The sequence below is a fragment of the Lasioglossum baleicum genome, unplaced genomic scaffold, assembly GCF_051020765.1.
Source record: "Lasioglossum baleicum unplaced genomic scaffold, iyLasBale1 scaffold1792, whole genome shotgun sequence".
Classification (NCBI taxonomy): domain Eukaryota; kingdom Metazoa; phylum Arthropoda; class Insecta; order Hymenoptera; family Halictidae; genus Lasioglossum; species Lasioglossum baleicum.
In genome coordinates, this window is record NW_027470851.1 from 17,922 (window position 1) to 32,001 (window position 14,080).

At 46.6% G+C, this 14,080-nt stretch overlaps 1 protein-coding gene across 1 annotated transcript; it reads right to left on the reverse strand.

The window, feature by feature from the left end:
• Positions 1-254: 254 nt before the first annotated feature.
• On the reverse strand, positions 255-13,167 carry LOC143220986 (uncharacterized). Its single transcript, XM_076446532.1, has 21 exons — positions 13,090-13,167; positions 12,268-12,483; positions 11,839-12,021; positions 11,377-11,537; positions 10,425-11,253; positions 10,139-10,349; positions 9,811-10,060; positions 8,953-9,409; positions 8,684-8,752; positions 8,284-8,397; positions 7,805-7,974; positions 7,430-7,723; positions 7,190-7,343; positions 4,668-7,104; positions 3,332-3,466; positions 2,637-2,785; positions 2,359-2,560; positions 2,153-2,279; positions 1,881-2,074; positions 1,586-1,606; positions 255-637 (listed from the first exon to the last, which is right to left on the reverse strand). The coding sequence occupies exons 1-21, from the start codon at positions 13,165-13,167 to the stop codon at positions 255-257; spliced, it is 6,834 nt and encodes a 2,277-aa protein (XP_076302647.1).
• Between the last annotated feature and the right edge of the window lie 913 nt (positions 13,168-14,080).

Genomic DNA, 14,080 nt, shown 5'->3' on the forward strand with positions numbered 1-14,080 from the left:
AATACGATTCATACATTTTGATCCTGCGCATTCGTAAAATTGCTTCTATTTTCCGAAACACCGACGAGGTGTGAGATTGAATTAAGAATCAGGATCCTCGAATAACTACATGTTTCGGTACACTTGTAGGAAAGGGTGTTACAGAGATTGAGAGGTGCAACTTTATATTGGTGCGTACGGTACCTGGGCACCGTGCGTAGCTAGGTGTCCTGATCGTTCGTTTTCTCCACGGAGAACTAGCGAATGGACGGATTTTACGTATGGCTCGATTGTGTTCCTCCCATTCTCTGTTGCATCATGTTCAGCAGCAACTCGGAGTATTGTTGCATCACGTTGACGATCTTTCCTTGGTCTTGCCCGGCAAGCAGTTCTTGGAATTTCGCGATCGTCTCGTTTATTGTTACGTTTTCGGTGTTTGCCGAGCCGTCGTGGCCATCGCCACCTGAAACGACTAATCGCAACGTGCGCATCGTTTCGTTTACGGATGATTCAAGGCCACGCAGCATCGTGTCCCTATCAATGCTCACTCGAGACGGATCATCTTCGTTATCTATCGTTAAACGTTTGTACAGTTGCACGACATTGTCTGCTGTTCGTGTTAATTCGTCTGCGATCGTATTGCACAGTTGCGTTGACACTGCAAAGAGCGAATATTTGTTAGTATCCCAGTCACAAAGCTATATACCGTTAGAGATACATAATTAAAAATGCAAACGTCCTGTATATGCTGTAGTAAATAATTGATTTATTTAATTGGTTTACATTTTTAACGACGCTTTTTGGGTACAAGCGGATGTTACATGATTTTCTCCTCCATCTCTTTTCTTTCTTTTTCTTTGTTTTTTTTCTTTTTTTTTTTTTTTTTCTTTGCACATAAAGCATGTAGTACCCGCTTCACAACATGTAAAAAGGATGAATGATATCGTGCAGCGTGCAGGTTACATCAGTTCTAAAATCCGTAATGAGACCATGCTATTGTGATCGAGACCTAGAGACTTGGGTAATATTCTAACGATGAGGGCTAGTTTTTTTCTGGTTTATGCAATGAGCTAAATAAGAATAGTTTCATGATTGATTCTCGAATGATATCTTCATGGCGGACATGACACGAAAAATTTCAAATTTTTGCGATTATTTATATACAATATTTACATATTTATAAAACTTGTAAATGAATTAAACTTGAAAAGCGATCAACAGTATCCGAAGGTGAAGAATTATCTTTAAAAATTAATTAAACATATAAAGCAAAAGAAGGGTCGAAAATAATGCGGTATGTCGGATTTGAAGGCGCAATAACGATCTCTAACACGCGTTTCCGATTGTCCTCGTTAAAAGCTGCATTATTTTCGTTAGTTGTCAACGACGCTACTACGTTTTTTTTTAAAATTCTGAATGTAACATGTAGCAAACATTATGTACAGCGACCTACAGACTATATATTCTAGTCTGTACTAAAGTTCACAACGATTTTGTCTGAATGGTTTTTCGCTTTGTCATAGCATGATCACTTACAAATTTTTAATACACTGAAAGATTTATTATTTTCACAGGACAGCATTCTCAATAGGTGTCTTTAGTTTACCTAATGTTTTATCCGTGCCTACTGCAAGAGTAAAATTTTTATTAGGTTATAATACTTTAGACAAAAATGAAATAATAAAAAGAACTTAATACCAATTCAGGAAACGTTTTGATACGTTTCCAAATTTTGTTATATCGAGTATCGTTATAATAAGTTACAATATTTCTTGCAATCTTGCATGCTTACACTTTGAAGAGCGACAAGATGATTATGAATCGTGAAAAGTATACGCGCGTACACGCACGCACACGCGTAAAGGAAAAGAAAGAGAAGGAAAAGAAATTTCGTTACTTACATTCAGCACTGGCTACATCGATGGCACGATCGGTATCTTTAACTGGAAGTTCCTGAGGGCTTGGATCCAACTGATTACGATTGGCTGTTGACATTCTGCTTGCATTCTGTCCTATCGTGCTATTGCTGTTGCGACCATTAGTTATAATTGTCGTTGATCCCGATCTTCTCACTGTCGTACCGGGTAAACTTAAACTGCGAAAGACAGGAAATAGAAATTGTTCGAAATACTCTATCAAAGATTGCGGTTAGATTGCGTTTAATTTCACGTACTTTGCAGCAGAATGGTCAATACTGATACTTCGAGGCCTTGGAGGAAGCGCTGGTTTTCCACCGTTTCCGTTAGAAGAGGTATCTTCCGAGCTTGAATCTTCTTGATTTCCCACTTGACTTAGATTTACTATAAAAAAATAAAGATGGAATTTTCTTGAAAACGTACTTTAGTTGTTACAGTGTTTGTTAGGTTTATAGATAATTACCACTTGAATATGCTCCCTGCATGCCTCTCCTTCTAAGGACCGAATGCAAATTGCTATTGGAAGAGGAGGTTGTCTTTATTTGGTGATTAATTTTATTTTGCGAACTGATCGTTGGTCTCATTAATCCACTAATTCTGTTATTTCCTGCTTGGTTGTTCCATCCTCTGTTGTTCCCTGCCCCAACGTCCGATTCGGAATCGCTCTGCAAATATTACCGTTAAGACATAGGACATGTTTTACGAGTTTTATTACCGCGAAATAATTTAGAAAAAATGTACCTGATTTAAAACGCCAACGCTGCTGCTTCTTGTCATGTGAGAAGAATGATTCTTCGTCGAAGCGTGCCGCGACTGATTCCCGCTATTTGCACTTCCTAGTCCACTTCTCGCTGAAGCGTTCACGTTCTTATTACCTACTTTTCCTGAAACTATAAGTAGTCGTTAACAAAAATTCGGTTTACGTAAAATCTTCATCTACGTTTATCGATACATTCTACGTGAAAGAGAGAGAGAGAAAAAAAAAAAAGAAAAAAAAATAGGAAAGAAAAGAATTTCATTCCGTATATTTAATACGTACGAATAAAAATTTCCTAATAAAATATAGGAAGAAATGACAATAAAGATTTTCGATATTTTGAATAAGATAGCAATATCGATGGAGACCTTTAACGCAGCCAACTTCAAGTCGATATCGAAAACATCGAAGACGCGATCGAAAGCATGATCAAAATATCGAAATATCGATTAAAGATTCTACATTATAAGGGGGTCGTTCCAATGCAAATTCTAGAAGTCATACAGATTCGTGCCGTAACTTTGACAATTAATAGTGGCGCAAAGAGAATGGCAGCAATGAAAAAGAACGTGAAAATAAAAATTTGACAGAACACGGTTGTTTCTCGGGAATCTCCAAGTACATCTAGATAACAGTGGTTGGAAAGACCCTCGAAATGTGGCACACAATGAAAGGGTACCTTGTATCGGGCCATGCAGTAACCTATTTGGCGGGCTGACGGAAAGATCACTCAGCGAGCAGGCACGTCGCATGCCACCCCCCTCTTCTTCGCTGTCAAAAACTTTTGACGTGATTCGCCCCCCACTACTGCCAACTGTCGACAACAACACGCACACACATGCACTAAGCTACGGTTCTTTTTCCCTTAGCTCAAAATTTTTAATCGTCTATTTCTCATGATTGCCTTTTTTCTATCGACTATACTTACCTTCGACAATTTCCAAAGTTATCTTGGATAGATTTATCTTTTAATGTTAAAGTAATGCGATTAACTGAATTGAATACCGTGAGCACTATGTCGAAACGAGAAAAGCTGTTTTCTTTGCCTTTCATGCATATTGCGAAAGCAACGAATTAATTGTGAAACAATAACCAACGCGTAATTTATTTTTTGGTTAATATATACAATAAATATAAGAATTTTAAAAGTAGCTGTTGCGTTTTGATGAAAAACTAAAGACACAAAGAAAAAAAAAAAAAACAAAAGATATGTATATACATACATATGTCGAATATGCGAAACAAGTATAAAATTCAGTTCAAAGCCAATCATGTAATTTTATACCGTGATTGAATTTGGCAGAAAATTTCATTAATAAAGTAAGGCATAAAAGTTTCGACAGTGGGGTAAGGAAGCGGGATAAAACTACATCGTAAGGACAAAACATGCGTCGATCACGTATATCATGCGAGAGGAAAAATAAGAAAATATATCGTAAAGCGTTCAAACTGAAAAGTACATGATCGCTGTCGCGTCTTGAAATAAAATGACGAAATCATAAAGTATTTTAAACGAATAATGATAAATGTAGAATAATTCCTTACCGACGATGTAACTAAACTATAATAAGGTAACATTCACATTGATAATACAAGAGTAAAAGAAACACGAATGAATAATTTTTACGATCGTGCTGCTAAGCGTCGTAACACAACGGTATTTACACGATTTACCGAGTTGTCATTACAAAACTCAGGCAGACATTTAATGACTCGTTCCTCGATTTTCTTGCTCGATACGCGTTCTCGATTACCCGAGAATAGCTTTCTTACGAGTTCTCTTTTTTTCTTTTTTTTTTTTCCACGAGTTGTCATGCCTTTCGCTACAATGACCCTTGTTGTTCTCGCGTTGCCGTTATACTCCCTCCGGGCATTGAGATCGATAATCGAGCAGCGAAAACGTCGCGGCGAGAGTTTGCCTCTCGCTATCCGGAGATAGGAAATACTGTACTACGTAACGAACGAAACGAACAGAACGAGAGAACAATTTTCTTCCCCATGGGTCGTTTAAGTACCTGTGTAAAGATGCTTGGTTGGTAATATAGCTTGATTAATGGTGGGCAATGTTTTAGTCCATTTCATGTGACTCTGGCATCGCGAGGCAGGCGGCCACATTCTCTTTGGCGAGTTGGTGCAGCTCGAGGCGGAAGTAGAGGAGCCGCTCTCCATCACCGATTTATCCATCGCGGACGTGTCCGCGCAATCGCTATCTTCGCCCCCGGAATTGAATCTTATGTCGCGCCTCAGCGGACAGAATCTACCGTCTCTCTCCGCCTCCAGTTTAGCAAAGTTCTCGTTCGTTTCTTGACAATGCGACATTCGCAAACACTTCTCCTTCATGAAGTACTGTTCCCTCCTGACCAGGTTCTCGAATTCCTTGGAAAGCAACTTCACCGTTCCCTCGATGGCTCGAGTGATCCTCAGATCGACGCTCGCGTCCAAATTGTCGATCCGTTCGTTCGTCATCAGCAAGTTCGAGACATTTTGCATCCCCGTGGTTTGCAAGTCGCAAGAGGTACCACCGCCGGGTTCCAGAGAGTCGTACGTTTCCTGCGTGTCTTTCGTTGGTATTTGATTCTCGAAGCAACAGTGCCGATCTCTCTCCGCGCGAGAAGAGTCTATTTGATCCCCTTCTATGTTGTGCGTTTGATAGCTCTTCGTCTGGCGCGACGAATCGCTCGGCTCGAAGGCATCGTACATGGCAGCTTTGTCGGGTCGACGAGTCTGCAGGCTGTAAAACTTGGTCTTCGAGTCCTTATCCTCGTTCGATTGCAGAGAATAGTTTGGAGATTGCAGCAACTGCTCGATTCGCTTGGAAGCGTGCAAAGTTTCGTTTCCATCGGGTTTCGACTCGGTGTCGCTCCTCGCAGATCGATCTTCCGCGTGACATTTGTTCGCGTACTCGTCGGAATCCGCGGATATAACGCGGGAAGACTGAGGGGCCGAGTCTACGTACTTGTTCCACGCAGGACGTGCCCTGTTCCGCATACTCTGCGTCCGCGCGGAATTTCGTTTAGGCTTTGGCGGTTTGTGCGCCACGAAGTCGTTGAGAATCAGCATCGACTGAGGTTCCTTCGGGACCTTCAAGCTGTTGCTTCGCGAAATCGTGTCCGATTTGGTTCCGATTCTCATCTCGACGTTCGTGTCATTTTGATCGTTGAAGTTGAACTCGTAATAGATACAGGTCGACGGTTGAGCGTTTTCTTCCGAGTAGTTGCTCTCGTTTCTCACTTTGCTTATTCGGGTGTCTTGAAGGGATTTCGATCTAAACACGGCTCGACAGGACGTCAGGTCGTTGGCGCTATTTTCGGCGTTGTTCGATTGCTCTATCGCGTTGTTCGGATTACCGCTGTACGTTTCCGAGTTTTGTCTCTTTCGTTTGTAATGGGAATCGAACAGCATCTCCAGCGGGGCGGACTTCACCAAGGAATCCGAGTCGTCGGTCAACACGCTTTCCGTGCTCCGGTGATCGATGTTTTCGTGCAGCGGAAACATTTGATAATCGGACTCGTCGGTCAGAATACTCTCGTGGCTTCGGCCGGCTTGTATCTTTCGTCGGGACAGAAAGAAGCTCGCGCTGGAATGCCTATCGTTGTCGTAGTGGCTGTAGTCTAAAATCTCGGCGCTTCCTTTCGAGAAAGACTCGATAGAGGCGTCCGATAGAATGCTCTCTTGGGATCCGGTTAGTATACGTTTCGGGAAATTCTGATACGTGGAATAATTTCTCTGGGAACCTTGCTGATGGTCTATGTGCATGTTTATTTGATAGTCGCTGACGCATCGTCGAGGCGGATTCTTAAAGTCACCTTCCAGAGAGTCGTCGCTAAAGTTCCCGTTCCCTTCGTCCCCGTCGTCCAGGGCGTCGTTCAAGTTCTCGATATTCAGCTCGTTCATCGCGGGTAAACTTTCGAAAGACTTGGCTATGTTCTCCATATCCTCCTCGTTGTCGTCCAGTCCGATAAAGTAGCTGCACGATCTCCTCTTCTGCGCGAACCTCGCGAATCGACTAACGTTCTTTTTACACTGTTCCTTCAAGAGCTTTAACTCCTCGCAGACGGGCGACTCGGGCAAAGATTGATTCGGTTTATTCAGCGATAGCTTATACTTTTCAGTTTTCTTTAAGGTTAACGTTAACGGTCGACTAAGAGATGGTTTTGTCTTGTCACTTATGCACGACGTAGTCGGACTTTTGGATAAGCAGTTCTCAGATGGAATATCTAGCTTAGGTAGCGCATTACCCACACCCGATAATTTGTTAACGAGTTGTTGAGGTTTTAATGGAGGCTTTGGATTCGGTATAGGTTTACAGGGATTAATCGGTTTCGAGTACTGAGTTTGCAGACCAGATTTGTTACCTGTGCTCAATCTATTCGAACGGTGATGTTTCTCCGGTATATGGCTGCTCAAGTCGGATATGCTTTGGCTGGTTTTCAACGACGACTTGTAGCCAACCTGTAATCGATAATAGCAATCGCACCATCCTCCGTGAATTAAAGGGTAACCCGTAACATTTCACGAGGAAAGTAATATCACTTACGCTTTGCAATTTTCTTCTAGTTTCCTCTATTCTCCTCTGCAATTCCTCGCGTTTCTTTATAGTATCTGCATCGCCCCTCGTTTGCTTCGTTGCGTTCACTACCGCGGCGTTGCGAATCTTGGTGCTGCTTCCATTATCGCCACCCCCGCTAAGCCTGTAATAATAAGCAAACACGCGTCGATTTCGTTAGAAGGAAAGGAAAAGTAGTCTGGATCTATTTGGACGAGCGACGACAGTTACCTTCCGTGAAACTGCGAACTGATACTGGTCGTTTTTACGTTTCTGTTCGTGGGTTCCTCGGCACCGCTGAGAGATTCGAAAGCGTTTTTAAGGTACTTTTCGCGGTGACTCTGTTTGGCCAGCTGATCGAATCCCTCCGAACTGGCTTCCGACAGCATCGACAGAGGATTTCGCTCGGCACTCGGCGTAGACGCGCCACCCTCCGAATCCGAGTCGTCCTGGCTGCCAGAAGCGGTTAATTCGCTCGTCCGACCGCTCTCTCCGTTCCTGGGTTTCTTCTGTCTCCTCTGCGATCTGCGGTAACGCGACAATTTAGTCACAGACTACTTTGCGCGATCTACGGAAAATTTCTTAAACGTAGATCGAACGTCTGACCTTCGGAGCTCTTCGACGTCCATCGCGTTTACGGTGAATTGATTGGATATCGTGTCTTCCGGCGCGGGATAATACATCAACCTGTGATGGGACTTTTCCGAGCCGGTTGTTCCATTCTCCCCTTCGGAATAATCCTCCACGTCTCCGTCGTGCTCGGTACTCTCGTGATCCTATACGATACGCGCAAACGTTTTAAAACCCGACATCTCGTTTCCCCGACTTTGCATAGCCTACGGATTATGGTTACTCGAATGAAGCATGAGTCTCTCAAGTGTGTTCGAGGCTTTAATGTTAGACATGTGCGATTGTTACGGTAAACCGAAGCAGCGAACATAAAAATAACTGAAAAGCCACAAGAACAGAATGACATGTGTAAACGTTTGTTTCAAGACTCGACGTATTTTGTATGCTTTTGTTTGAATGCGTTACTGTTTCGGCGATGCTTTGTTGCAGATGGCTGAGGCGTTAATGAGATGTACCTCAAATTTAAAGCTGCCAAGACTGCTATCGTCGGTATGATGACGACTCCTTGACTGTCGTGTCAATTCCGTGATATTGCTACCTCTAGTTACAGTCACGTTACCACCGATCACCTACGTCATCGGTTGAAACAGAATAGAATGAACACAAAACAATCGCGAACAGATAATTCGACGAAAAGGCAAATAAATAAAGAAAGAAAGAAAGAAAGAAAAAAAAGGACAGACAAACAGAATCGAATAATGGAAAAGCTGACCGAACGAAAATAAATGACAAACACGAGTGTGGTTGACCCTGTTTCTCTCGCGACCTGTCCGCGGTTCGCAGGTACGCGCTAACAACGCGCGCTGGTTACCAAGAATTATTATAATTATTTGGTTACTGGGAATCAGTTAGTACCTGTTTCGTGTCATCTGCTAATTCTCTGTAACTATCTGGGCAAGGTTGAAATACAGTTTCGTCCTCTTCCTAGAACCCATCAGTCATCGATTGTTAGTAATTCGAGTGCACGATTCGAGGACAAAAAGAAAGATAAACGAGTTATCGATATATTAATTTATTAGCAGGTTCACTCGGTGCGATCCGTGACGACGTTACCGACGAGGCATTAGTAGTAGATGGTTCCTCGCGGAAACGAGGAAAGAAGGAAATGCGGAAAAGAAGCTCACCCTTTTGATGATTATCGTTTCCCTGCGATAATCGCTGCTGCACTTGGTCTCGGTGCCGCTGTCGATGGAGCTGTCTTTGGAGCCTCCGCCGCCTCCGCCGCCGTCGGAATCGATCGCGCCGCGAGGAGGCGGGAAAGGTATAACCTCGTCGCTGTCGTAAACGGACTTGACCGTTATACCGTCCCCTTGTTGAACCCTCTGGGCCCACCTGCCTTTCGGCAAGTCCACGCCGAGAGGTCTCACGTTCGAGCCGAGCACCGAGCTTTCCTCCGTGTTCGTCGTGTTTATCTGCTTCTTCGCCCAGAGAGGTAGCTGGCCGACGCTGAACCTGTAGTCCACGCTGACGTTCTGCGAGGTCGGGTTCGCGTTCGGGTCCAGGAATTCCGGCGGCGGTGATCCGAACGTCTCGTTGTCCAACTGGATGTCGATCCCGGTCCCGTTCACTTGCGGTGGCCTCCTTCAACCATCATTTATACTTGGTACCATCGTCGGTGGCGTTTATCGGCCGTTAATAACCCTTTGCCGACTACCGCCGCGTATATGCGTTCTGCGTAAATCGTCAAATTGGCCGAAGAACTCATACGTGCGTTCCGCGAAAACAACTGATAGAGCCGAGAAAAAAATCTGTGAAAATCTGTGCATGCGCATCTAATGTATCAAGAATTTGACTTGGAGTGCTAACGAAAACGAAAACCGCGTGTAAGCTGAAAAATACGCCGGCAATTTTAAATGACTATCGCGACAGGAGCTCGGCGCAACGGTACGGTTGACTTCGAACCGTCCCGTCCGCAAAGGGTTAATGGAAAGCGCGCTTTCGTACGGACAGTGGATAATTCGGTTAAACGGAGAGGTTCTTACTTTCCAGCTCGCATCGCTTGCTGAGCGAGACGTGCCTGCATAGTGACGACCATGTCGTGTGGAACACGCCAGACGAATATACAACCGTCCCCGCTGGCGGACACGAGGTTGCGACAGTCGGGACTGAAACGCAGTCCCGTCACCAATTCCGAATGACCGAGCATCGTGGCCATGCACTCGCCGCTATAGTAATCGTACACGCACAGCGTCTTATCTGTACACGAGGTAGCTACGTAGATTCCCGATGCGTCTGCAACGTAGAGGTCGTACAGTTGCGTATTTCACGGGCAATCGAGAGGATAGGAAAGGAGAAAAAGATTCGTTTTACCTAGAACGACTTTGATGAGCGATCCGTCTTCGCCGACGGATCCCTTGAACGTTTTGTTGTGTTTGCCCGTTGTCACGTTGTATACCCTTATATTTCTATCTTGACAGGCGGTTAAAACGTGTTTCTGGCCAGAATCCACCTCCATGTCGTAGAGCGTGGTCTTTCCTTGAGCGTTGTGACCCCTGGCGAATTGCGGCATACCTCCCGGTGTCTGGAACCATAGAGAACGATAACGCGAGAGGGGAAGGAGAGGAGAAGGAGGAGAGAGTCGGAACGGGAGACTCACCGATTGGAGTTGTCTAAAAATAATACTTTTATCGGCACCGCAGGAGACCATTTGGATCTGGTTACCCTGATTGGTCTGATTGAAAAATCTGACGGCAGTAATGGAAGAGCTGTGATCGTCGAGCGTTTGCAGGAAGTTGTAGCCTTGATCGACGCTGAACACGTGGATCAGCCTGTCCCTAGAGGCGCTAGCCAGCAGCCTGGGAGCCTCGGCCGAGTAGCGGGAGAACTTGGAGTACTCCAGGCACAGCACTTCCGCGTCGTGCGCCTCGATCAAGCACAATTCCTCCAAGGAGGAGAGGTCGTGGATTCGGATATTCCCGGACCGGTCGCCGGAGGCCAAGTGTTTGCCATCCGGGCTCACCCGGATCGATCTCACGCCGTTCCGACCGTCGTACGAAGCGTCGCTCTTCTCCGTCGATCCGGCAGCGGCCAGATCCAGATCCTTCAGGTAAGTCAACTCCGGATCTATGTAGAGAACCTTCAACAGCTCGTTGCTGTAGATGTTCCGCTTGTAGAGCGTGTCGTTCGGGGAAATGTCCTTCTCGAGGTTCCACACGCGGATGGTGTCGTCGCTGGAGCAGGTAATGAAGCTACCGGTCGGCATAGCGCACAACGAATCCGACCCGGTCGGGTACATCTCCACGCCCCAGATGCACGCCGAGTGGTAGAGGAACGAATGCGACTTGCCCACCCGCCTGATGTCCCGCACGTCCCACACGTAGATGCTGTGGTCGTTGTAGACGCAGGTAAGCTTGTTGTTTCGTTCGTCGAACGCCAGCGCGATCGCGTCCGGGTACCTCGCGTTCGTCGGATGCTGGGACATGTGGCTGCAACGGAAATTTCCAAGGATTTCCAAGGATTTCGAAGAATTCGAAGGAACTCGAGGTGGGCGATCGTCCAACTGGAAGCTAAGTTTAGACGAGGAAACGCGTAAACGGTTTGCTGCGTACCTAATGGACAATCCCTGAGCCACGTCCACGCCCAGGTAATGCGTTCTCGGTAAGGTGGTGATGAATTGAAGCGTGCTAGGACTGAAGCATCTCACGATTCCCTCGGCGCAACCGATGAAAATGTATTTGTCTCCGACGGCCATGCAATTGGCACTGCTGGTCTGAAAACGGCCACTCCTTGAAACGGAGAGCTACCGAGAGCTGCTAAGGAGAACTAAGGAGGCTAGGGAAATCGTTTCGAAGACGGATGAAAGATGTACGAGGAGAGACGAGGCGTACTCGTGTGACACGCGTGGCATAAACGCGAGGAGATAAGCCAACCCGGCGGTTAGCTTTCCGTGCAGATGGCATTAAAATAAATTCCCCGGGGATAATATCGAAACGCGCGCGGCGGCGGCTCATGGTCGCGTAATAGCCTTAAACGCAGCATCCGGCAGAGCCATTACAGGCAAAGGTACTTACGCGAAGCTCCACCCATTTATCCAACAGTCGCCGGTTATTAAATTCGCATAGAAGACCCGTTTTGGTGATCGCGTACGTGGAATCTGCCATTTCCCCTCGGCCGCAGGCTACGTCCACGAAATCGTTGTTTCTCTGCTCTCCTAATATGGCGGACCGACCCATCAGAGGCACGGGTTCCTTGTACTGCGCAACAAAGTTTCCACTATCACCACCTTCGCGATACCGTTACGTTACGCACTCGCCCCATTCCCAATCCTCTCTCTCTCTCTCTCTCTCTCTCTCTCTCTCTCTCTCTCTCTCTCTCTCTTACTCTCCTCTCGCTAACCCCTCGCTGCGCGATCTTTCCTTCCAATTATCCTTCCGTCTCTGTGGGGTTAGGCGAGCAAAGAGAGCGGAGGAAAGAATTGTCCGAGAAGACGGAAAACTCACCTTGGCACTGCGCGAATACTCGAGATACCAAAACTTGACGTGTCTATTGCCGACGGTAACGAAGTAATTGCCATTTTCCGCGAAGCAGACGGCCTTCACTTTGCTCGAGACTTTGTTCGACGCCACTTTAACATTGTTCCTCCAGTCCCAGACGTTGACGATCATATCGTGTTGAGAGCCCACGGATACCACGTACTTGTTGCTCGGTGAAAATGCCTTGAGAAAAAAAAAAAGCGCACGCGAACGCGCGTGTAGGAACATCCTCTGGTTTGTCCAGATTATCATCTGGTGCGAGGTAGGAACGAGGCTGGAATCGGTGCGGGGAGAATCGTCGGGTCGATCGACGGGGTTCGCCAGCGATTCGCTAGCGATTCGACTTGTACGGGGTAAGGATCATTGTACTCCGGGGACCGGGAGAATGCTGGGAAACGGGGGGAAAAAAAAGAAAAAGAGTCCCGTTGTCCTCTGGGTGAGAACGCGATTTGGTATTCATGCGCTCGGCGAGTTGGCGCGGGCTCGCGCATACGTGGACGCACGTGGCGCGAATGCCTCGCTCGCTTCTTCATCGGACGCGTAACCGCTTCCTTTCATTAACTCCGCTACGATCGACGAGTCGACCAGGGAAAAAGAATATCTCGAAATAGTTTACGAGCCGAGCGCGATCCACGAAACCGTTTCGAAAGCGACGAGAGAAAAACCGACGTAACGACGAGGTTTCGAGCGGATTCGCGAATCGGTGGAAAAACCGCGTGGTTTTTGCGGTAGGAGTCGGAATAAAAACGGTAGATAAACGCGTTAGCTGGTCTAATATCGGAAGCTCACGGAGGTGTTATCGGACCAGTGACAAATCGGTGCTCGGAATCGGGTCAATGATAGCAAGAAAGAGAATCGGTGATTCATAAACGCGTTAATTAACCGTTCGCAACCGGAATTCGCTGATGAGAAAAGGAATTAGCGGTAATTAGAGTTTTCTTGCTTCGATTCGGCAAGTAGAAACTGATAATTGCCGCGGGATGAGCTATTGGATACCGTTAGGATGGCACACTTGCACGGAGGAAGGAAGAAAAGGAGAAGCGAAGAGAAGAGAAGAGAAGAGAAGAGAAAAGGGAAAAGTGGCGGAGGGCTAAGACGCGAGCAGTGGCGTAAGAATAAGGTCGCGGAAGCGGATTCCACGCGGTCAGCCCGTTGTATCGCGAAGGTTCTCATCTCGCGCCCTTGCCACTCCTCGCGACCAGCGATTTCGCGCGAAAACCACTGGATCCCTTGGAGCAGGCGGACAAAGCGTACACCCACGGAATTAAATTCCTCCCGACGAAACAAAAGTTACCCCCGGACTAAACGGTTACTTTCTTGGCGAGTGTCGCGCGGATGCCAGCGATTCCGTCCTCGATGACGCTCGGAACCTCGAGTTTTTATCGACCGACCGATAAACGAGAAGCCGCTGCCGCTGCTGCAACACGGCTGAACGGTGAATCGGGCCGGGGTATACAGCTGCGAAACTTTCCAACTATATTCCGCGCGCAGTTTGTTCCTGTTAGAGTTTGCAATTCGGAGAACACGGCTCGCAGCAACTGGATACACACCGGCAGAGATTCCCCCGGTGGGAAGAAGATGCAGCCAAAGCCGGACAGTCCGATGTAGATTTGTCCAATTAAAATTTAGCTCGTTAAAGCGAAAGATGACTCCTCTGGCGTTAAGCGTTCAGGGACACGCGGCGTCGCGCGAATTACTCGCCGCTGCTTTTGGCTCGGATCCGCTCGAGGACTGGGGGCGACCTCGGCGAGACATCGATAGCAAGGAAGGGAGAAACAAT